Below are 24,249 nucleotides of genomic sequence, written 5' to 3'. Positions count from 1 at the left end.
AATCCTACAATATGTGGTCCTTCGTGCCTGGCTTCTTTCACTTAACACAATGTTCTCAAGGTTCATCCGTGTTGTAGCATGTATCAATCTTCATTCCTTTTTATGGGTGAATAATATACCGTTGTATGGCTGTACCACATTTTATTTATCTATTCATCAGTTGATAGACATTTGAGTTGCTTTTCCTTTTTGGCTATTATGAATAATGTTAATATTCATATACGAGTTCTGTATGAACATATGTTTTCAGTTCTCCTGGGTATATAACTGAGATTGGAATACAGCTGGGTCATATGACAATTCTGTGTTTCACTTTTGGAGGAACTACCAAGATCATAACTTGTATTTCATAAACAACCAAAAGTGGGGGAAAAAAAATCACATATACTAGGCGGTCAGAAGAATGGGCATATCTGTTACTGGTCAGACACTGTAATGCAGCACTGAGAGGGACTTTTTATAAAGAAAAAAGTTGTTTTAGAGAAATGGTTTTGATGAGAAGAGAAAATAAAAGTGCTGTCTTTTAAAAATGAAAATGAAATTAAACTCAGGTGCATCTGTAAGTTCTTATTTGAATTTCTGGCTCTTGGTTAGCCAGTAGTCTCAAAATGTTCAGGAAATGTGCCTCCCCCAGAAAATGTACACTATTGAAAAATCACAGTATTTCTTGGCTGCTCAGCGAATTCACATCACCGGGGAGCAGAAGGTCTCTGAAAAACCTGGGATGTAACAAAGAAGGGAACAGGTCTCCCACCAGGGCTCAAATCTTATAAAAAGAAAATCCCAAAGGTAATTTAAGTGATTGGGGGAGAACTCCATGAAAAGAAGCAGCCAAGTCAGTAGGGAATTGAGGGCTGGAGTAGGTTCCAAGGTGCTGGTGACGCATGCAGACTTTGAGTGACCAGTGATACCTAGGAGTATTCTCCCTAGGAAAAAAACAAATCCATGCATCACATGTTCCAGCAATATCATAAGGCCCTTACACCACCCCTGGAACCTATCTGTGGCCCCCGTTGAGTCCGTGGACTCCAGGTCCCTTGATCCAGATTACCTGCAAGCCTCATTTTAAGCTATGGTTGCAAACCCACCTCCAACACCACCCCCCCCCCCCATCAACAGCAACAACAAAAAGCCCACATTGTTTTATCAGACCAATTTACTGGAAGAATGACCTGGTTTTCATTTGCTTTCTATCTGGCACCATCACTGTTAATTGTAGTTATTAAAATGAAGGGAATAAAAAAGAAAGTGAAAGATAACAGCTTGGATTCCAAAACCAGAAATGTTTGTTTATTTTTTGGTGGGGGAGGGGCAGAGAGAGAGGGAGACACAGAATCCCAAGCAGGCTCCAGGCTGAGTGGTCAGCACAGGGCCCAACACGGGACTCGAACTCATGAGCTGTGAGATCATGACCTGAGCCCAAGTCGGACGCTTGACGGACTGAGCCACCCAGATGCTCCCGTCTTATCTTTTAAATTTTATTTATTTATTTATTTATTTATTTATTTATTTATTTATTTATTTATTTATTTAATGTTTGTTTATTTTGAGGCGGGGGGCCTAGCAGGGGAGGTGTAGACAGACAGGGAGAGACAGAATCCCAAGCAGGCTCTGTGCTATTAGTGGGGCTCGAACCCACGAACCGTGAGATCATGACCTGAGCGGAAACCAAGAGTCAGACGCTTAACCAACTTAACTGAGCCACTCAGGCACCCCTCATCTTTTTTCAGAGCAATAAATCTGATCTATTTCTTGTAACAACTGGTGTATTGGGAGACCTAACAAAGCCCAAGCTTTTCATGAATTACACCTGATTCACTTGTCAGGCTAAACGTGTTAAATTTCAGTTGGACAACTCACCATCCGTGCCAGCTGCTACACAATAGCAAACACCTGCCCTCTGGTTCACATAGTACTTTTGTGAGCCCCATCTCTCATCTACCCTGGGCCAAAAAAGGTTGAGATCACTAGTTTCTTTTGAATATTTGTATTTCATAATCTTCTGCATATACATTCATGGTATCTCTAGCACCAAACCCTACTGAGCATTACCTCTGTCATCTTACCTAAGCTTCCTTGCCTTCACGGAGGTTACTGATATACTGTTGCACAACAGTCTGACTTCTGGGCCTGCATTTGGAACCTCTGTGCTTTTCTGCCACCATAATTATTTTCTTTGTGTATGCAATGAAATAAAAAGAAATAGAAAAAGCAGGCTAAAAATGCTGGCTCTGCAATACCAGCATGAAAGGAATTGTATCCATGTTTTCTAACCAAAAACAGTTGAGCAGTTATCACTTCAAAACCATCAAAAGATCTCCAGGACCTGGTTGTATCTGGCTGGCTCAGTTGGGTGGAGCATGACTCTTGACCTGAGTGTAGTGCGTTTCAGCTTCATGTGGGGCATAGCGATTACTTAAAATAAAACACACACACACAAAATTCTAGGATCTGGCATGTTGTAAGTGCGAGTTGTGGGCAAATGGCTAAGTAAACAAGCAAAGGGAATTGCAAGCTGCAGGAATGGATTTGAGAAAGTAGAGAATTTAGTGTGGTCGTCACACATGGTGGAGTCCTGCCAGGATCTGCGCTGCCTGCTGAGGCTAAACCAGTTGCCTGTTTTGTTTTTGAAATATAATTTATTGTCAAGTTAGCTAACATACAGAGTTACAGTGTGCTCTTGGCTTTGGGAGTAGATTCCCATGATTCATCACTCGCATACAACACCCATTGCTCATCCCAACAAGTGCCCTCCTCAATGCCCGTCACTCACTTCCCCCGCCCATCAACTCTCAGTTTGTTCTCTGTATTTAAGAGTCTCTAATGGTTTAACTCCCTCTCAGTTTGTAACTATTTTATTTTCCTTCCCTTCCTCCATGGTCTTCTGTTAAGCTTCTCAAATTCCACATATGAGTGAAAACATATGATATCTGTCTTTCTCTGACTGACTTATTTCACTTAGCATAATACCCTCCAGTTCCATCCATGTTGTTGCAAATGGCAAGATTTCGCTCTTTTTCATTGCCGAATAGTATTCCATTGTGTATATAAACCACATCTTCTTTATCTATTCGTCAGTTGATGGACATTTGGGCTTTTCCCATAATGTGGCTATTGCTAATAGCACTGCTATAAAATTGGGGTACATGCGCCCCTATGTATCAGCACTCCTATATCCTTTGGATAAATTCCTAGTTGTGCTATTCCTGGGTCATAGGGTAATTCTATTTTTAATTTTCTGAAAGACCTCCACACTGTTTTCCTGAGCAGCTGCACCAGCTTGCATTCCCACCAACAGTGCAAGAGGGTTCCCATTTCTCCACATCCTCACCAACATCTGTTGTTACCTGAGTTGTTAATTTTAGCCACTCTGACAGTTGCCTCCTTTTGAAGGGGTTAGGTTATGCAAGGGCACCAGTCGTCTCCACTGTTGACACATTTCAAAATTCTGGAAAATAAGCCCTGAATTCGGCCCGAAAGCTGGGTTCCAGTTTCAGCTCTGGCTCTAAGTATCTTAGTTTACCTATCTAGATAGTGGGGATCCTGCTATTTTAACTTCCTTCTGATATGATCCCAAGAAATAATGGGCATAGTAAGTGCTTCATATAAAACAAAAAGTCTGGAACAAGATGATGGGGGAAGGCAGGAATTCTGGCAAGGTGTGTCCAAGGTACACTCTCCGGGGAGCACTTCTAAAATTTGGATGTGCACTGAGCTCTCTGGGGATCTTGGTAAAACGCACATCCTGACTCATGATTCTGCGGTGAGGCTTGGGATTGGTGATGCTAGCGAGCTTTCTGGGATGCCCATGCTGCACACCCGCGGACCGCACAGGAGCAAGGGTCTAGAAGGGCCAAATCTGTGTGTGTGGTGGGGGTTGGGGATTCGTGGAGGGAGGAAGGGGAGATGGGGAGACTGGAATAAAGGGCGGAGGAAGACAAGCTGCGAGGGGAGGGTCCGAGCCGGGAGGAGATGCTAGGAGGCAGGACCAAGGCTTCGCGCCCGCTGGAGGATGCGCAGAGCGAGGAGCGGGGCGCGAGGAGGCTGGCGGGGAGCGCGGCCGCGCTGCTGCGCGGGATGCGGGCGGGGGCGGGCGCGTGCTGGCGGCGGCAGCGGCTGCGCAGTCCCGGCCCGGCGCCCGCGGCGCCCCCGCTGCGGCCGGAGCGGCCTGGCTTCGGGATCCGTGCGCAGCGATGGCACAGCCGCCCCGGCAGCGCCCGGGGGCCTGGGTGCCGCTGGTCTTGCTGCTGCTGGCCGGGCCCGCCACCTGCGCCGCCAGCCCCGCGGACGACGGCGCGGGCCCTGGGGGCCGGGGACCCCGGGGCCGAGCGCGGGGGGACGCCGGTGCAGACGAGGCGGTGCCGCGCCACGACTCCTCCTACGGCACCTTCGCCGGGGAGTTCTACGACCTGCGCTACCTGTCCGAGGAGGGTGAGGGGCTGCGGCTGGGAGACGCGGGGTGGGGGTGGGGGACCGAGGGGGCGGCGGGAGCGGGACCGGAGGGGCGATTTGGTAAGGATGCGAATGGAGGCAGCTCTGGGACCGCGGGGACCGGGGTGGGGAGTGCACTACTCAGACCCCCGCCGGCCTGCAGGAGGCACACGAAGAGCCGTCAGCCCCTTTCACCCGCCTCCTGCTTTACAGGCCAGGAGAGGGAGGTGGTCAGCAGAGGTCTGCGAGGCGAGGCTGCGGACCGGTGGGGCTGAGCCTAGGCTCCCCAGGTCTCAGCGGGTGGCCTCCACTTTCTCTGTCCGAGGTTGGGGTAACGGGTGGTAGGGGAGGAGGCCGCCATCTGGCCTGGGGTGTGTGAGAGCAGGGAAGCTGGTGGGGAGCAGAAATCACAGTTTAAAGTGATGCCTTATTTTCTCCCTATTTGTATTGACCTAAATTTGCGGTGACTAGGGCCCCAACCTACCGGCGTTCTGTTCCTGCTCACTGCCCTGCCATCAGAGCTGGGGCATAGCTCCTTCCCCACTTTCGTCCCAGTTCTTTTCTGTTACCACACACGTTAGGGTCCCCTAGTGTGAGCCACCATTGTTGGGGGCTGCTGGGCCCAGAGACTAGGGGGTTTGTCAGCCAGAGACCTCCCTGTGGTGTTGCTTCAGTGAACACAAAAGCCAAGCTGATTCTGTGCAGAAGAAATAGAAACTGGCCTCTTAACTGCTGCAATTTAGAAAGTAGTGATTTTCCTTTCCTTCTGCTAAGAGGGATATGCAAGAATAAAATTGGGGTTGAAATGTCCCTGCAACTGATATGATGCTGGGTATGTTTGCTATGTAGGATTCGATTCAGCTGCATACAACAAGCACTCACTAATAGCTTCAATAAGATAGAAGTTTCTCTGTCATGTGAAAAAATCTAGAAGTAGGCAATCTGGGCTGGTATCGGAAGCTCTGTGCTCATCAGAGACACTGGATCCTGGTCTTCTGTTTCTTCACGATTCTTAGCATGTAACTTCATGGTCCCAAATGGCTGCTTGATCTCCAGCCATTACATTCACTTTCTAGGCAGTGGGAAGGAAGAAGTGGGCAGAAGGTCACTGATTACCTTCATTGGCCACAGTTTAGTCATGTGGTCACATGCAAATTCAAAGGAGGCTGGGAAAGGTGGCCTTTTAGCTGAGAAGTAAGATGCCCAGTTAAAAAAATGGAATTATTGTATCAAAATGGAAAGAATGGATTTGGGGAAATAGTTGGGTAGAGGTTCAGGTGCTAAAACAGAGACACCTACATATAGTGACTTAAGTAAGATAACTTTGTTTTTTTCCTCACATGAGTCTGACTGGTCTGGGCAGGTGGGACAGCTCTGTTCCATAAGGACATTCAGCAACCTACGCCCCTTCCATCTTGTTCCACCTTCCAGCAAAGCTTTGTCCTCATCGGTGTGGTAGAAGTTGGGTTTCTTGCATGTCCTCGTTCAAGCTTGAGGAAAGGCGAAAGAGAGGAGGTTCGGGACAAGCAGTTACCTTTCAGGCTGCTTGCACAGATGACTGCTGCTCACGTTCCTTCGGCAAGAACGTAATTACATGACCTAGCTGCAAGAGAGGCTGGGAAATGTAGTCTTCTACCTGGGCAGCCATATGGCCGAGGTGGGGGGGCGGGGAAGGAGAGAGAGGGGCAGTGGGAGGATGGCAAGCGGAAGTAGCATCTATCACTCTGGAAAAGAATAAACATTTCAAAGCCCATCTGTTTCTGAAAGCATCTAATACATATTTATTCTGTTGGTAGTCAGCCCAGCACACTGCCAGGTGACTCACACATGGCACACAAGAGCTCATATTCTCACTGGGCACAAATGGAGGAGAGCAGGGGCAGACGCTGTATGTCAGTTTGTATATACAGAGGGAATGAAATTGTAGAGTCCAGACGGTTTATGAACATAGACATCAATCAGGCAGCTAAGGCCACAAGGAAGATTTTCTAGAGTTGAGCTAGGAAGCACGAAAGACTTTGGTGAGACAGAAAAGGAAGGGCTTTTAGGTGAGGTGACCCCACAGGGGCAGCAGGGCATGCGATGTGTGTAGACATCCCTACTTTGTCTGCTTCCCTTTGTCACCCATTCTGCACATACAGCCTGAAGCTTGGCTCTAACCCCCAGAAATCCGTGATGGTTCCAACCTGCTCATTAGATGAAGCTTCAACTCCTTTATGTGGAGTTTTCTGTTTGGCCCAGTTTCATTTTACAGCCATCTCTTACTCCTCCCCTTTGCTCACCCTGGGCTTTCACTGTCTTCTTCTCTCTCCAGTAGTCTCGCGCATCTTCAGATGCAGTCCTACAGCCATCTGGCGGGTGCTAGTGGGGACATTTGTGGGCTGAGCCTCTCAGGGGCAGCACCTCCACCGGAAATCTCTGGGCCTCGGTTTTAGCCCTATGGGTCCTGAATACAGGCTTTCGCAAGATCCCTCGAAATAACCAGTGACCTTGCCTTTGGGGACTGCCTGAGAGGGAGAAGCAGAAGCAGGAAATGTCCCAGGTGGATGTCCTAAGCCCGAAAGCGAAGGGAAAGAAGATGTCAGGAAGCAGTGTCCCATGCTGTCGTGGGGCCCCATAGCATGAAGGTGCAAGATAGTTGATGCATTCAGGAAATGAGAGGTGAATTTTCCTGGGATGAATTCAGTGGAGAAGGAAGTGGGGGGGGGGGGTTGCTGATTGATTTTGAAGGAAGTGACAAGTGAAGACCTAGAAATAGTGCCTGTAAACTACTCTTCCTATCAGTACAAATCTAGTGATGGGGCTTCCTGTTTCCTCTCTGCAGGGTACTCTCTTCTCTGGTTCAAAGTAGCCAACTAACTGAGTTTTCAATGAAAACATGACCTGGTAGTGTGAAATCAGAAAAAGGCAATGAGAATAATGGGGATGGAGGAGTCACTGAAACCTTGTCTAGAAACCATTTCTCCAGTGTCCAGATAGTCCAAGACCCCCAAAGCCAGAGGCTGAAAACTGGCTGATTTGGGATCTTTAATTGCCTCCTAACTGTTCATTTTTTAAATTTAATTTGTTTTGGTTTTATTATGCTAGTTCTCAGAATTCGTAGGGATTCCCATGGCCTTAGCCTATACAACTAATCCTTACATTCCTAACTCCTCCACTGCCACCTCTTTCAGGGAGCCTTCCATGATTTTCTCCTTCTCCCACCCTCTGCCACCAAGTGAGGATATTCTTTCGTATCATACAATCTAACCCTACCATTGACCCTTTTTATTCTCTGTGATCAGGAGTTTCTATAGGGCCTTGGTGCTTGAATTCTACCACTCATACCCTTTCCTCTTGAGGTTCTTAAGGTAGAATCTATATGTGCAGAACAACAGAATGTAAAACAGATCACCTCATGATTATGGACAAAAATCCTATTCTGAGGGTTCTCTGAAAAAACTTAGTTGGGTGTTGTTAGCTTAGCGTTAAGTCCCAAGTAAAGCCTCCTGCTCTCGTCTCATTGCCAGAAAGATCTGCAGGTCCTAAAGTCTTACTGCCAGCCATATGAATAGTGGTAGCTGGCTTGCCCTGCCTTGGAAGGAAAAGAGGAAACATATGCATGGTTGCTTATCTTTAAGGCATAGTGATGTGACCACTTGTAAAATGTGGCCCAATCAATGAGTTTCTGACCATTGAATTCTGACCACAGTTTTTCCTACTTGGTAAGAACTAGTAAGACAGTAGAGAGGACAGAGCTCAGGGAAAAGGGCACAAATTCCTTCATCTGCCTATATTCTTCCTACCTGTACCATGTATTGTATGTGGATCCTTTGCTCATCACCCTACCAATCTGGAAGTTCTTTAAAGGTAAATAATCTACATATGATCTAACTACATATCCTCCATTAATGTAGTCTGGTAATAACACTAATTGGAGCTAACTTTTAATAAGTGCTTACTGTGTGCCAGGTATTGCCTTAAGTCCCTTATCCATATTAACTTAAAAAAATTTTTTTAACGTTTATTTATTTTTGAGAGAAAGAGACAGAGCGTGGGGGGGAGAGGGACAGAGAGAGGGACAGAGAGAGGGAGACACAGAATCGGAAACAGGCTCCAGGCTCTGAGCTGTCAGCACAGAGCCCGATGCAGGGCTTGAACTCATGAACCGTGAGATCATGACCTGAGCTGAAGTCGGACGCTGAACCGACTGAGCCACCCAGGTGCCCCTCCATGTTAACTTTAAATCTTACAGCAACCCTCTGACTGAGACGCTACTCTTAGCCCCACTTCAGAGTTAAGGAAAGTGACCCACAGAAAATTTAAATATGTTAGTTAACTCACAGCTAGAAAGTAGCAGAGAACTATGTAGGTTTCTTGATTGACTTTATGGATAAGGTGGTGCAGGGTGTCCACAGCCTGTTGGTGAAGCAGAGGGTCCCTGTTGACCTGCACTAGGAAATAGAGTGGGACAGGCTGAATGAGGTATTTTTGTGGGCAAACCTGAGGAAAGGGGCTCGGGATCGATGGAATAGTTGGCAACTGAAGGTTCCTGCATGGTGGAGTGCCACGATGAAGGCTTTGCTAAATGGGTGTTCTCATGTGTGTGGAGCTTTACATATTTTACGTTATAGAAAGTCCCTTGACATTTTTACTCCATTATGACTCTGATAAGCAGAAATGATGATTCAGGCAGTTCAGAAAGAGAAAGAGGCTGGTGCAGTAGTTCTCAGACTTGAACAGACAGCTTCTGGTTAAAACTTCAAGGAATCAAGTACTAAATTAATACCTGAGGCTGTGAGCCAAGCAGTCAATTAGAAGCAATAAATAGCAAACCAGAAGCCATTAACCACCCAGTGGAGTATGGCAAAACAGGCTCAAGGGATTGCAGAAAAGAAACAGACAGTGTCTGTGAATTAGACAAGAATGGAAACCACAAATATTCATCAATTGATACATATCTGGGTTATTTCCCATTTTTGGCTATTATGAATCATGCTGCCGTGAACATCTGTGTACAGGTTTTTGTGTGAATATATGTTTTCTCTCTCTTGATATGAGTATTTACATAGAAAATCAGAAGGAACAAACATCTATAAATCAAGAGAATGCAATGAGGTCACCATAAACAAGATCAGCCTATGTAAACCAAAGGCTCTCTTCTTTAGCAACAATAAGCTAGAAAATGTCAAAGAAAACAAGATATTATTTAAAATAGCAACAAAAATCTGTATAATGTCAAATTTTGCCTAACACAGAATGCCCTGGTCCTGTGTAGAGAAAACTTTTGACCTATTAAGATCTATAAAGGATAGGAATAAATGGGAAATATACCATGATCTTGTAAGGAGTAACTTGGTATTATAAAGATGTCAGTTCTCCCCCTATTCACCTATCCATTTAATGCAATTCCAGACAAGAGCCCAGCAGTATTTGGGGAGAGAAATTGACAAATTAGGATATATCCTTTACATGGAAGAATCAAGTTCTGTGAATTGCTGAGATACGTTACAAAGCCTAGTAATTCATATAGTGTGGTCCTGGCTCAGGAACAGTCAGATAATCTAAAAACAAAGCAGAAAGTCCAGAAATAGACCTATGTTCGTATGAGAACCAGTAAATTATTAAAGGTGTCATCATAAGTTGCTAGGGGAAAGATGAATTATTTAATAAATGGTGTTGAGAAAAATTGATTCAATGTAGGGAGAAAAATAAAACTGTTTTCTTACCTCACATCGTATAAAAAAATAAATTCCAAATGGGTCAGGTCTAAATGTGAAAGGCAGTACCACAAAGTCAATAAATAATCGTGTGGGGAAATAAATCTCTTCCTATCCTTAGAATGGAAGCTAATGTCTTAGACAAGACTCTAAAAGCACAAATCAAAAGAAGAAAAAATATTTCCTCAACTACATCAAATTTAAAGATTTTGGCCCAAGGAAGACTGTCAGAGAAAAAAAGTAAGATTGGTGACAGACGAGAAGGAAAGAAATGCGTGTGAAAACAGCAAACTGATAATCTGGAATACACACAAAGTCCACAAGAAAGACTGAAAACCAAGGTTAAAAAAAAAAGGCAAAGATATTTGCACATATACACATCATAGAGGAGGAAACCCAAGTAGCTGATACAGATATGAGGAAACATTTAACCCCATTAGTACTTAGGAAAATACAGATTAAAATCCTGAGAATGTTGGATGGCATCAGGTATAGGCAAAGGTGTGAGGAGACAGGAACTTTGTGCATTATGGATGAGATTGTAAACTGGTGCTCCCAGTCCGAATACTCATCTCATTGAACTTTGTGGAATTACAGGTGGGACCCAATCATTGCTCTCCATGGTTTATTAAAACAAAACAAAAACCTCTTGCGTATGTCTACAAGAAACACACGTAAGAAAGTTCGTCTCCTTCATTATTTGACAAAGCAAACACTGAAGGCAATTTCAGTGTCTAAGCTTCGGAGGTTATTTCAGAAAATGCCATTTTATGTACATCATGGAATGCTACTCAGTCAGGAGTGATAACAGGTCTCACATTGACATATAGGGATGGGCTTCCAAAGGGAAATAATAAACAGAATGAGATTTAACACACAGTGTCATTTATGCGGGTTAAAAGCATACACAAGCTATCTATTTTTCCAGAGCACACATATGTAAAAATAAACATGTGGACAGTGGTTGGTAGGTTGGGTGGGCCCTTGACAGTCTGCTCTGCTTGGGGGCTTCCAGACCTTGTGCATGGCCATGCAGCTGTGGACAGCATGGCAGGACAGCGCTGTTGGCATAGTGAAAAATTGGCCCTGGAACCTCAACTTTAGATCCAGGTTCAGCTGAAGGCACTTTAGAGATTAATTTATAATGTAATCATGCAAGACTTTCAGGATGGTGTCGTTGGGAATATGAAAGAATTTTTGCAACAAGGCAGGACCTTACCCTGGGCAGGCATGCCCATCCCCTATGAAGAGATGAGAAGCTTACCCCCCAACTCTATGTTGGCGGGTACCCATTATTACTAATGTGTGCTTTCAATTTATCAAGTAAAATATTGCTTTTTTAAGATATGTATGTCAGAGTTCTCATTTTGTGAAAACCTCCAGCCTTTGCTGAAGGGTATACATGAAATACACTACACCAAGTGTCTAAGGTGGGGAGGAAAATGGTGTTAGGAATGGATTAGGGAAAATATTAAGATGGGCTTCACATAGACTGATAAGAATGTTCCATAAACAAAGAAATACCATCAGTTTAATTTGGTGTACCTATGTGCTTAAAATTCTACAATCAAAATGATTTTCCAGTAAAATTGTACAGTGCATGTAAAATGTCCTATTGAACAACACTATTATCTAGCTAGTTATCAAGATGATAACAGCTAATAAGGTACAGTCTTTACAGATACATTGCGTTGGTATTCAAGGATTAATCCATTTAGTCTCTATCAGGATCCAATCAGAAAGAAAGACAGAAACCATATTTAAGCCTTTTTTTTTTTTAACAGGATGCCCAGCCTGGGAATTATCTAAGTAGGTATTGGGGGACTGGAGAAGCAAAAAGGAGCACAGAGACGGTAACTGCAGGAAGCAGCCACCAGCCCTGGGCCTGGGGTGGTGGGAGGGGTGGGGGCAAAGAGAAAGGCTTGAGACTGTAAGAACCTAGAAGCTCAGACAAGAGACCATCCCCAGAAATGCAGCCCAGCCTCTGAGAACGGGGCTTTCTGCACAGCTGCTGATGGTTCCTTTGAAGGCATGATGAGGCTGGTTATGGGAGTCTAGAAAGAAGCTGGAAAAGGTGAAACTATCTGTCACCACAATGACGAAGTAGAATCACTGAGGACTTGTCTAGTGGACAACAAGTCAACTGGAAGGAGTGGTCTTCTTTCCTTCCTCCTACCTCCCAGCCTCCCTCCAGTGTTTCCTTTTGACAGTCTAGCCAGCTGGCAAAGGAGAACTGTGGTTTGCAGAGTACTCAGCCCATCATAGAGTTGGCTATAGAAGGCTGGGTTGTAGCTCAGAGACCAAAGCTTAAATACTGGCACACAGTCCAAACTTATTTTATGCCAAATAGATAATTTAAATTCAAGGAAAAAATTGTAATATTGCTGTGCTTAATATTGCTCTGCCAACCCCAACTAATCTAGTGAAATTAATTTCTGGTGCAGATAACCCAGCGTGAGTACACAGTTTAAATGGGGTGCTCCATAACAAGACTGCTCTCCCGTTAGATCAGCTGGCTACACACAAACCCCCTCAGGTTCTGTAACTCACTGGAATGTTTCACAGAGTTCAGGAAAGTGCTATACTTACACTGAAGGGTACAGTTCAGGAACAGCTGGTGAAGACACACAGGGTGAAGTCTGGGAGTCTCCCAAATGCAGTTTCTGTGCCCTCTTTCGAAATCAGGCCTTGTCACTCTCCTGAATATTAGTTTGTTCACCCACCAGGAAGTGGCACTGAGTTTCAGTGTCCAGGGTTTCTACTGGGGTCTTATTACATAGGCATGATTTATTTAGTCACTGGCTACATAATTGAACACAGTCTCCAACCTCCTACCCCTCTGGGGATGGGGCTGTCTTACAGCCCCAAACCTCGAATCACCTGATTGGTCCCTCTGGTAACCAACCCCAATCACGTGATCCCAAGGGGCTCATGAATAGCAAAGACAGTCCTGCTAGGGAATCCCAAAGATTTAGAGCCCTCTCTTCCCAGGGACCAGGGACAAAAACCAAATTATTATACAACATCTTACAAAACAAGAGAAAAATGTGCCCAAATGCATTTGACAAAAGAAGTTCTCATTTCAAGTTTTAGAAGCATATAAGATAATAGGAAATTAGTGCTAGAAAAGCCCTGAGAAGCCATTTTGCCAACAGTAATAAAGTAGTTTGGTACATTTATAAGTGAGTTTTGTTTCAAAACTTGCTCTTATTTAGAACTAAGAAACCCATTCTTCTAGAGATGATCTTACCCAATAGTATTGGTTCTGTGTATTTTACAAAACTTAATAATAATCCAATAGTAATAATAATTGGCATTTATTGAGCTGGAAGTAATGCCAGTGTATTATTCTAGATGCTAGGAAGTAGGAAAAAAATATGGAGAAACTGAGAAGCACCATTATAAGAGATTGTCTTTTTCAGTTACTTATAGAATTTTTATTTTTTATTAGTAACTTTTTTTGAGAGAGAAGGAGAGCGTGTGTGCAAGCAGGGAAGGGGCAGAAAGAGAGGGAGAAAGAGAATCCTAAGCAGCTTCCATGCCCAGCACAGAGTTCTGTCTCACAAACGTGAGATCGTGACCTGAACCAAAATCAAGAATCAGTTGCTTAACTGACTGAGCACCCAGGCGTCCCGGTTACCTATAGAATTTTTAAAATTTAAGTAGTCATTGTATTGTATTCTGAGAAAAAAAATAACCTCAGCATTGTAGTGAGAAATAAGAACATATATGCAGATGCTTAACATAGTTTGTAGCATTAAGCGGTTGCTCAATAAAATGTTAAGAGAAAAAAAAAAACCACCTCATCTAAGGCAGGTCTCAGTCTATAGTACCAAAATAGATTTAGGACTGAGCATAAAATAAGCATAAAAGTGGAAAAACTGATGCATTTGGCTCAATTGCTTAAAGATGGCAAAAAGCTAGGGCTGTATTTTAGCATGTGGTCAAGATCTAGGGTAGTAGAAATGAACTGTCCATGGTGTACAGATGTGTGCCAAGAAAGTGTGGCCTGGTGGCTTTTTAATTTTATTTTTATTTATTTTTTAATGTTTATTTTTGAGAGAGAGAGAGAGAGAGAGAGAGAGAGAGAGAGACAGTGTGAGCAGGCAAGGGGCAGAGAGAGAGGGAGACACAGAATCTGAAGCAGGATCCGGGCTCTGAGCTGTCAGCACAGAGCCCGACAGGGGGCTTGAACTCGCAAACCATGAGATCATGACCTGTGCCAAAGTCGGATGCTTAACCGACTGAGCCACCCAGGCGCCCTGGTGGCTTTTTTAATAAGGCATAACCTGATGGAACAAAGTAAACAAAGCCTCAAGTTTATATTTATTTACATTTCTTAATGTCTGTGGGTGATTTTATTTATTTATTTGACAATCATGTGGTCACCATCCAATGCCAAGCACTATGCTGGACAGAGAACACAAGATGAATCACACATGGTTCCTGTGTGCCTGGAGTTAACAGCCGAGGAAAACAATCTTGCTGTCACAGACTGGAAGCGTAATGTAGGGCTGCCCTTCAGTGTGTGGTTGAATGCATTATGATGTTAAGTCATCTTGCAAGAAAGATACTCCGCTATTAGAAATGGTGTTGTTCGAAGAATTTAGTGAGATATGAAAATGTCCTATACAGCTTAATGAGAAATGGAAGTTCAGAGAAAGGGGAAAATCCTACTATTGTGTATAGATATAAATGGAAAGGAAAACCTGTACCATCAAATATATATTTCATTGTTGATTTTTTTTTTCTCTTCGAGCACATGTGCTGCGTGAAAACTGATTTTTCACACTCCCAGAGACTGTGGTGAGCCAGTGGTTATATGGAATTATGCCACCCCCTGACTCAGGTTCCTTGCCTGTAAAATGAGGGAAAGGCCACATATTCTCAGTTAACATGCAAGACTGTCTCAAAGATGTGTACTGTGCACCCTACCATCATGAAGAGGGTGATTAGGCTTAAACAAAGCCCTTTTCTAAGACCTGAAGCCTTTCTAGACACGTGTGATAGAAAATAGTCAATATATTAAAAAGAAAAACGTCTCCTTGGAAAAGCTGTCACTGGATTTTCTAACCATTGTTTATTCTCACCGTCTAGGTTACCCTTTCCCTACTGCTCCTCCCGTGGATCCATTTGCCAAAATCAAAGTGGATGACTGTGGAAAGACTAAGGGATGCTTTAGGTTGGTAGATCTGCGAGTTGGATATCTTTAAGGCTAAGACACTGATTTACTTCTCAAGGTAGTATTTAAATTGCATACAGGTTATTCTAATCAGGGCCTGCACCCCCTCACAGCTTCAGCAGGGATGTGGCCTGTTTCTGGTGGGCACCCCAGTTTTCGGTCTTAGACGCCGTAAACTCTAGAATGCTACTTGGCACTGGAATGCTCTGACCTGGCTTTTCACTTATGACCATACTGCCATTGGCCCAGGTATCGACTCCTAACCAGTTGGCTATATGAAAAAGAATCGTGGCACAGGCTATGTCTTATTAGGCTGTGAGCGGGACAGACAATGATAGACATCTAAGACCTCCAGTTCCTTTTCAAGTAAAGACTCATGACTTAGGAATATCTGGGTGATACTAAATAGTCATTAAACACTGATTATTATAGCTGGTTATCTTAGGTTTAGTGAGTCCCTCTGTGATTATTAGTAGTGTTCTATCAAGACATGATGGGAGCTAGCAAACACCAATACAGACAGTGAACCTCCCATCCAGACAGCTCCACATTGTTGGAAAAGCCTCCTCCTCTTTGAATTTGTTATTTCCTAGGATAAATTGTCCTTGAGTAAAGGTTGTGATGGCCACTGCACTGGAAGTTCTGGATTTTTTTTTTCTTTTCTTTTCTTCAGTGCTCAAGGAGAAAAAATTGAATAAAGGGGTTTTGAGTTTTCTTTGGATTACAAAGGTATTTCTAAGGAATTTTTAAGAATCCAAATAATACTATTATTGAGGAACATGGCCAGCAATATTAAGCCTAGTGATGGGTGACATTTTTTTTTTAATGTTTATTTATTTTTGATACAGAGGGAGACAGAGCATGAATGGGGGAGGGTCAGAGAGAGAGGGAGACACAGAATCTGAAACAGGCTCCAGGCTCTGAGCTGTCAGCACAGAGCCCGACGCGGGGCTCGAACTCACGGACCGCGAGATCATGACCTGAGCCGAAGTCGGCCGCTTAACCGACTGAGCCACCAGGCGCCCCAATGGGTGACATTTTTGAGGAGGGAAGGAATTTCAGTACCTGCTGGCTTCAGGGTGACTTGTTTTCTGGCACATTCATTTCTCCTTTAGCTTTCCTTACCCCCGTTCAGCATTTTCAGCCCATTCCATGTTGTCTTGAAATTTACATCTCTTCCCACCTACTCAGGGTACCTGCCAGCCTTGTGGCGTGTTCCCTGCCTCCTCAGTCAGCACTTGACAGCCTTGTGCCCTGTTTCTTCACATGCCTCCCACCTGAGCTTCTGTGGTCTCACCCGTTGCTAGTTTTCTGCTATTGTGAAAATGGTGTAAAAATGATGTTCCTCAACTAGGGCTTTCAGATTCTTAAAGGGTCCACACGTCTTCTGTAAGAAAGTTTAAATTTGCGTTTCCATTTCAATAGTGCTCCTTAAAAAGATTAATGTCTGCATAATCTGACTATCTGGATAACCAGTTTATACTGCCCTATACTCTGGTGTCTAAATTTGTAATTGTGTTAGCACCAGGTAGCCTGACAGAGCGCAGATTTTATAAATATTGATGCATTCGTGCTCAGTGAATACCAGATGAGGTATCCATTTGGTGTATTGTACATATAAGGGTTTTGCAGCGGTTCAAATAGATAAAAGTGGAGGAATGTGGAATTGTGTTCAGTGGAATTGTGTTTAGTGGTGGTGGTAAGAGCATGTTCAACCAAGAGACCCTGCACAGTATAGTCAAATATACCCCTATGCAGGTAAGCAAAATCCACCTTCAGTAACACTGCATTATCTATTGCACGAATGCTGGGAATTTGAATGTTCCTGGTTCTGTAGCTTAACTTATATTTCATTTGTAAATTTTTGTTAGTTTAGTTGTATGGGAATTTGTAAGTAAAGAAGAACTGGTATACATTTAATTAACAAAGACAGTTTATTAACTCAGATTTTTTTTTTCCTCTGGAAGGGATTCAGATATAATTCAGTAATAACTAGTCTCTGAGAAGCTCTAATATAATGTCGAGAATACTGGCTGGGAGTGGAGGCCCTACTGACTCACTGTGGAAGCCCCTTCCCATCTCTGGTCCCTCAGGATGTATGTGGATAAAAAGGAGCAGTTAGATCCTCTCTGTGTTCTCTCCTGAGTGAAACTGGTTTTGAGATCCCTGGTAGCAAAGATCTAATTTATCTGATAATCTTGCTGAGGTGTGCCTGATACATTGATGACTTCTTAATGTATTTATGAATAAGTAGCTGAAGAAGTAGTGATATGTTTTGATATGTCCTATAGATATGGCAAACCGGGCTGTAATGCAGAGACTTGTGACTACTTCCTTAGCTACCGGATGATAGGGGCTGATGTGGAATTTGAACTGAGCGCCGACACAGATGGTTGGGTAGCAGTTGGATTCTCTTCAGACAAGAAAATGGTAAGACGCGAATCATGATAAAAGGTGATTTTTTTTCCCTTCAGTTTGCTGTGCTACTTTAGATTTTAGAGAATGGGCATGGTTTTGTTTCTCTAGGTTCCCATGCCACTGTTAAATGTGAGAAGTGAATTTCTAGCATTTGATTTCCTTTTTCAAAGCAAAGCAAATAAATTGATCAAAGCATAATAATGACTATATTAGTTATGGCTCTCTGATTGAAAGTTAAAAAAAAATTTCAAGCTGGCTCAAACAAAAGAAAGGGTTGGTTATGAGAATACAGGGTATCTTGTGGTACCCGCATTTATTAGTTGTTACGGCAATAATATTGCAAGAAGCGTCTCCAAAACTACACCGTTTATAAGCATTATTTCTCGTTCACATGTGTGTGATTTGGCTAGGGCTCAGCTGGGCTTGGCTCCTGTCCGTGGGTTGGATTCAGGTTTTCTCTAATCATTCTGGAACCAGCAGCTACCAAGGCATGTTGTTTTCTTGGCAGAGGCAGAAAGGCATGATCCATCCAAACTTATTTCCAACCTCTGCTTACATCACATCTGCTAACATTTCAATGCCCAGAGTAAGTCACACTGTGAAGCCCAGAATGAAGGGACAGGGAAGTTCACTTCTCTTACCAAGAGGCCCCTTGAAAGTGTGGGTTTGTAATACTAGTACTGGGGATTGAATAATTGAGTCCAACAATTCATTCCTCCATAGTACACATGGGCAAGAACACATCTGGACCTGAGAAAGACCAGAAGCCAGGACCAGGAACAGGCAGGGCATCAGGATCCCAGGCAGCTGTCTGTCTCTTACCTGTGCTTCTCTCTGTGCCTCTGCTGTGTTCTTCCCCTCCTTCCTCTGTAGCACTATCATTTGCCATTTCACTATGCCAGGGTGCTTTCCAACAGCCAGACTTTCTTGGGCCTCTGTACCTCTGCACATGCTGCTGTTCTATCAATAGGAGCCACCTTATTCTCTTCAGCTGACCTGTTGTGAGGCTTCTACAATGAGAGAAGGCCAGCTCAGACAGGGTTAGAACAGTGGGAGTGGTGAGAAGTGCTCAGATTTGGGGTGTGTGTGTGTGTGTGTGTGTGTGTGTGTGTGTGTGTATGTTTTAATGTTTATTTAAGAGAGGGAGAGAGGGAGAGAACGGGGGAGGGACAGAACGAGAGAAAGAGAGAATCCTAAGCAGGCTGCATGGTCAATGCAGAGCCCAACATGGGGCTCAGTCCCACAACCCTGGGATCACGACCTGAGCCAAAATTAAGAGTCGGATGCTCAACCAACTGAGCCACCCAGGTGCCGCTAAAGATTTTATTTTTAAGTAATTTCTACATCCTGTATGGGGCTCAAACTCACAACACTGAGATCAATAGTCTCATGCTCTACTGACTGAGCCACCCATTTTTTGGACCTGTTTTTTAAAACTTTAAAGGTACAGACAATCTGTAAGGATAGTGCAACACATTTGCTTCACCCAGATTCACCAAATAACTTGTTTATTGTGGTGAAATGTACATAACATAAAGTCTGCCATTTTTAGCCATTGTAAAATGTACATTTCAGTGGCATCAATTATATTCACAGTATACAACCATCACCACTGTCTACTTCCAAACTTTTTTCTTTTTTTTTTTTTTTTAACAAATGATGTCACTTTTCCACACGTGCTTTATCTCACTACCCTGCTGTTGCTGCTGGTACTTGCTATATTATTTTTATTATTTTCTGGAAACTTTGGAGATTAAATCTATTTATTAAATTCAGGAAGTTAAACACTAATAAGATAGTATTATCAAATATACAGCCCATTTTCCAGTGTTGTCCATTGTCGCAATACTATCCTTTATAGAAAGTTTTATTTTATGACTTAGGATTCTGTCTACGAACACTATTAGTTGTCATGCATTTCTTTATTTTGAAATCAATTCGTAGCCTTTTTTTTCTTTTTTTGGTCTTTCATGACATCAGTCCTTGTGAAGATTATAAGTATTTTTGTAATAGTTTTTGTAATCATTTTTTGTAGAAGTCTCAGTTTGGGTTTGATTGTTTCCTCATGATTAGGTTACTTTTGTGTTGTCAGCAGGAATACTAAATAGCTGGAGATGTATTCTTTGAACATCACATAAGGAGGCATTTGATGTCAGTTATTGTAATGCTAACTTCACTCACTTGGTTAAAGCTTTTTTAATAAAAAAATAGGTTTCTCTGGGCGGGATTTCAAATTACAGAGGTAATGAAATGGATATATCTGAGTGAAATTTCCTTCTAGCAGAAAAGTTTGTGAAAGACACACCTTTGACTTCTTCCCCCATTGTTTTTCATGTTAGGGTGGTGATGACGTCATGGCCTGTGTCCATGATGACAATGGCAGGGTCCGCATACAACACTTCTATAATGTAGGCCAGTGGGCAAAAGAGATTCAGAGAAACCCTGCCAGAGATGAAGAAGGAGTCTTTGAAAACAATCGGGTCACCTGCAGATTTAAACGCCCTGTGAACGTTCCCAGAGATGAAACAATTGTCGATCTGCATTTGAGTTGGTATTATCTGTTTGCTTGGGGTCCAGCCATTCAGGGTAAGCTCACACTTCGGCATCCCGTTTAACACCAGACACTGCTTTGCTTGTGTTCATTATTTTTTGGGCAAGAGAGTGATAAGCCCTTTGGATGATACAACAGAAAAAGGAGATATGATCCTGCCTTCAGGAAGTTGTAATGGACTTAAATACACAGACATACAAATGGACAACTAATACACATACGTAGCTAGCACAGTACAAGGTAATTTATGATGAGCTGTGTGCTTAATGGAACAGATCATATATCTGCTATATGTGGGGGTATGTGCTGTATTAAATTCTCACAACATTCTCATTTACTCCTCACCACATCCTTGAAAGGTATAGATATTATCATCCTCATTTTGGAGAGATTAAGGAACTTGCTCAAGGCTATACAACAATTAATGGAGGAACTAAAATTCCGTCCTAGGTCTGTCTGACTCCAAAGTCAGTGAGTACTCTTAGCTCCTATGTTCTAAATGTAAAAAATACTGAACAGGAAAGGACATCTTGAGACTTCTCTAGAGATTGACACCAAGCGTCTCATTAGTGTTCACTTTATGACTGTTCTGGTGGTCACAAACCCACCAGATTATCCTATAATTTAGCCCATTGCTCCTCAGATTTTAATATGTACAGGAATTGCCTGGCTCTGTCATTAAAATGCAGTTTCAGTAGGTCTAGAGTGGGACCCAAGATTCTGTGTTTCTAACAAACTTCTCAGTGGATGCTGGTCCATTGATGACCTCACTCTGGGTGGCAAGGCTCTTCAACAGATCCCCCACAAAGACCCAAGGATATCATGAGACCTTTTGGAGGCTGCCAAAATCACGTTGCATGGTGTCTTCAGCCTTCCTCCTGGCTGATCAAGCCTAACGGCCTAAAAACGAAAGTGAGTTAGTTGTTCATGGTGCTTGTAGGAGAACTCATTCTGGCTCCTAGCAATTAATTGCATCTTTCTGTACTGTGTGCTTGTCAACTCTCTGTTGCCTAATCTTCTTCTTCGAGTTGTTTCCATTGATTAGTCTGGAGAGTTTATACCTTTTTTTTTTGCCTGTTTCTAATTGGGAAATCATTTGGATGCCTGCAGATTTGTGACACCTTCCCCGTTTGCTTATTTCCCATGATACCAACAATGGGTCTGCAGTTATATCTTTGAGAACTTTCAGTACTCATGGAAATAAATTATATCTTAGCCTGGAGAAATGAACTCATTTAAAATGATAGCATTTGAAAACTAAAACTTTAGATTTGAGTGTGGGTTCTCCCTCTTGGTAGCTGTACCCAGCCTTTATCTAAATTCTGAACTCCAATTTCTTTGTATCTAAAATGGGGATGATGATAATACCAACCTCCTAGGATCATTGTAAGCATTAAGAGAAAACAAGTATTTGAAACTCCTTTACAAGTTGGAAAGTGCTGTACTTTGGAAAGTCATCATCTAGCGTAAATGGAATAATAGCCTAACATTCTAAGCCCTCCTCAAGTCTGATCCCACATTGCCTGATTAGCCCTCTCAGGACAATTGTTCTTGTCTCTGTCCTCAAACAGAACAGACATATTCCTACCCCATATATGGGCTTGTGCTTTTCCTGTTTCTGGAGCACCTTCTGTGGATTAAATTACTCTCTATTGATCATATCTTATACACTCTTAAAGTCTCTCAGAGGGGATACACTTTAAGCTAAGGCTTGAAGGGGATATAGGATTAGGTTTCCCTCAAGGGAAGCCTGATGTGGAGGTGCATGGTTAAACCTTGGAGCCCATCATATGTGACCAATGAGGGAGGTAGGTTAGGTGGGAGAGGTGATGGGATCTGCTGAAAGAAAAATTTCCCAGGGCGCCTGGGTGGCTCTGTCAGTTAAGTGTCCAATTCCAGCTCAGGTCGTGATCTTATGGTGAGTGGGTTCGAGCCCCACATCGGGCTTTGTGCTGACAGCGAGGAGCCAACTTTGGGCTCTCTGTCTACCTCTCTCCCTGTTCCCTCCCCCACCCACACTCTCTCAAAAATAAACATTAAAAATTTTTTTTTATTAAGAAAAAATGAAAAATCTCCATGCCAATCTGAGGAGTTTGAATTTGTGTTGACAGGAGCCAGCACGGACCCTGGAGCAGGCAATTAATGTGTCAAATTTGTTGGGCTTCCCTGCCAGATGGGACTTTAAAAAACACTCACTCTGGGGCGCCTGGGTGGCTCAGCCGGTTAAGCCTCCGACTTCAGCTCAGGTCACTATCTCGCGGTCCGTGAGTTTGAGCCCCACGTTGGGCTCTGTGCTGACCGCTCAGAGCCTGGAGCTTGTTTTGGATTCTGTGTCTCCCTCTCTCTGTGACCCTCCCCCATTCATGCTCTGTCTCTCTCTGTCTCAAAAATAAATAAACGTTAAGAAAAATAAAAAACACTCTGAGCCCTATTTTTTTTTTAATTTTTTAATTTATTTTTGAGACAGAGAGACAGAGCATGAATGGGGGATGGGCAGAGAGAGAGGGAGGCACAGAATCGGAAGCAGGCTCCAGGCTCTGAGCCATCAGCCCACAGCCTGACGCGGGGCTCGAACTCACGGACCATGAGATCATGACCTGACTGAAGTCGGCCGCTTAACCGACTGAGCCACCCAGGCACCCCTCTGAGCCCTATTTCTAAGGAGGCCTTTGTATTGAACTCACATGCCTGTAGTCTCCTTAACCCGAGGTCCATGTGACTTATTCAGGAGGTCAGGCACTTTGAATCAATTTCAGGTTATTAAGCATCCCATACACACAGCCTTCCTCTCTTTACATGTCTCACCAGATTAAAAAAAAAAAAAGTCTCCAGTCCGAACACTTGTTTGGTATCTGAATCCTCCTACTTTCTCTACTGTTCCACCTCACTCTGCCTGTCAGACATACAGATGCACACATAGCACACCGCACACTCTCTGGTCTGGCCCGGGCAGGCCACCACTTCCTGTACCACAGACAATGAAAGAGACTTCCATCTGTAAGCAAGTATGACATGATCAGGAGTTGTTGATGATCCATTATATAAAAGATCTGTTTGAGGGAAAAAATAGTAGCTCTTGCTGCTTAAAATCAAAATACGGTTTTTCATTTGGTATTAGTAAGATAAAACTCATCAGACACCTTGTAAGTAGGCATTCATACAGTGCTAAGAAGCAACAAAGTGGGGTGCAATAGATCAATAGTATTGTTCTGGTAGGGGGGTGTGGATTCATGAAAGCCAGCCTTTTGGGGTAAATTTAGCTACTTTTTATGTTCTTTCTATTTCTGTGTATGTACAAACATTATGGAGAATTCTGATGATTCTAATACGTGATTCCAGATCTTTATAATCCCCGCTTATGTATTCAATGTGAAAGACTTGTCTAGTTTTTCTGTTGTTTGCATACATCATTTTAAATCTGTGCGCTTTTTTTGACTACCCCCTTCCTTTTGCTTTCTTTCCTAAAGGCTCTATCACCCGACATGATATAGACTCACCACCGACTTCAGAGCGTGTTGTCAGTATTTACAAGTATGAAGACATTTTTATGCCATCGGCTGCCTATCAAACCTTCTCTTCTCCATTTTGTTTGCTTCTCATTGTTGCCCTGACCTTCTACCTGTTGATGGGAACTCCTTAACCACAGCTGCAAAGCCAACATATTAAATGGATTATTAAGTCTTTAGTATAATATATTTCTAAAGAGTATGCAGTATAATTTTAGTTTTTATTATTTAAAAAAAGACTTCTATGATTTCAGCTTTTTGGAGGAAAGAGCAAGCTTCTTTTCTAATCAAAGAAGATTGTTTAATATTGATCCCATACTTTTGGAAAGTAGTTACTTAAAATTTTTCTAAGCACTTTCAAATGTGTTTTCTTCTTTCAGCTTTCATACCATCTCTGAGTTGGCTTGATGAAACTTATTAGTGCCAGCGTATTGAATGAGATTTGAAGTTGAAGAAAGCTGC

General features: G+C 43.1%; 1 protein-coding gene across 1 annotated transcript; it reads left to right on the top strand.

Annotated features, from left to right (window-relative positions):
• Positions 1-4,178: 4,178 nt before the first annotated feature.
• Positions 4,179-24,024, top strand: FRRS1L (ferric chelate reductase 1 like). Its single transcript, XM_042964986.1, has 5 exons — positions 4,179-4,431; positions 15,228-15,312; positions 17,604-17,742; positions 20,070-20,316; positions 23,749-24,024. Exons 1-5 carry the CDS (start codon positions 4,194-4,196, stop codon positions 23,919-23,921), a joined length of 882 nt encoding a protein of 293 aa, XP_042820920.1. The 5' UTR covers positions 4,179-4,193; the 3' UTR covers positions 23,922-24,024.
• Positions 24,025-24,249: the final 225 nt, after the last annotated feature.

The sequence above is a fragment of the Panthera tigris genome, chromosome D4 (genome assembly GCF_018350195.1).
Source record: "Panthera tigris isolate Pti1 chromosome D4, P.tigris_Pti1_mat1.1, whole genome shotgun sequence".
In the NCBI taxonomy this organism is placed as follows: domain Eukaryota; kingdom Metazoa; phylum Chordata; class Mammalia; order Carnivora; family Felidae; genus Panthera; species Panthera tigris.
Note: the sequence above shows the minus strand (reverse complement) of the source record. Positions and strands in the feature narration are given on the sequence as shown.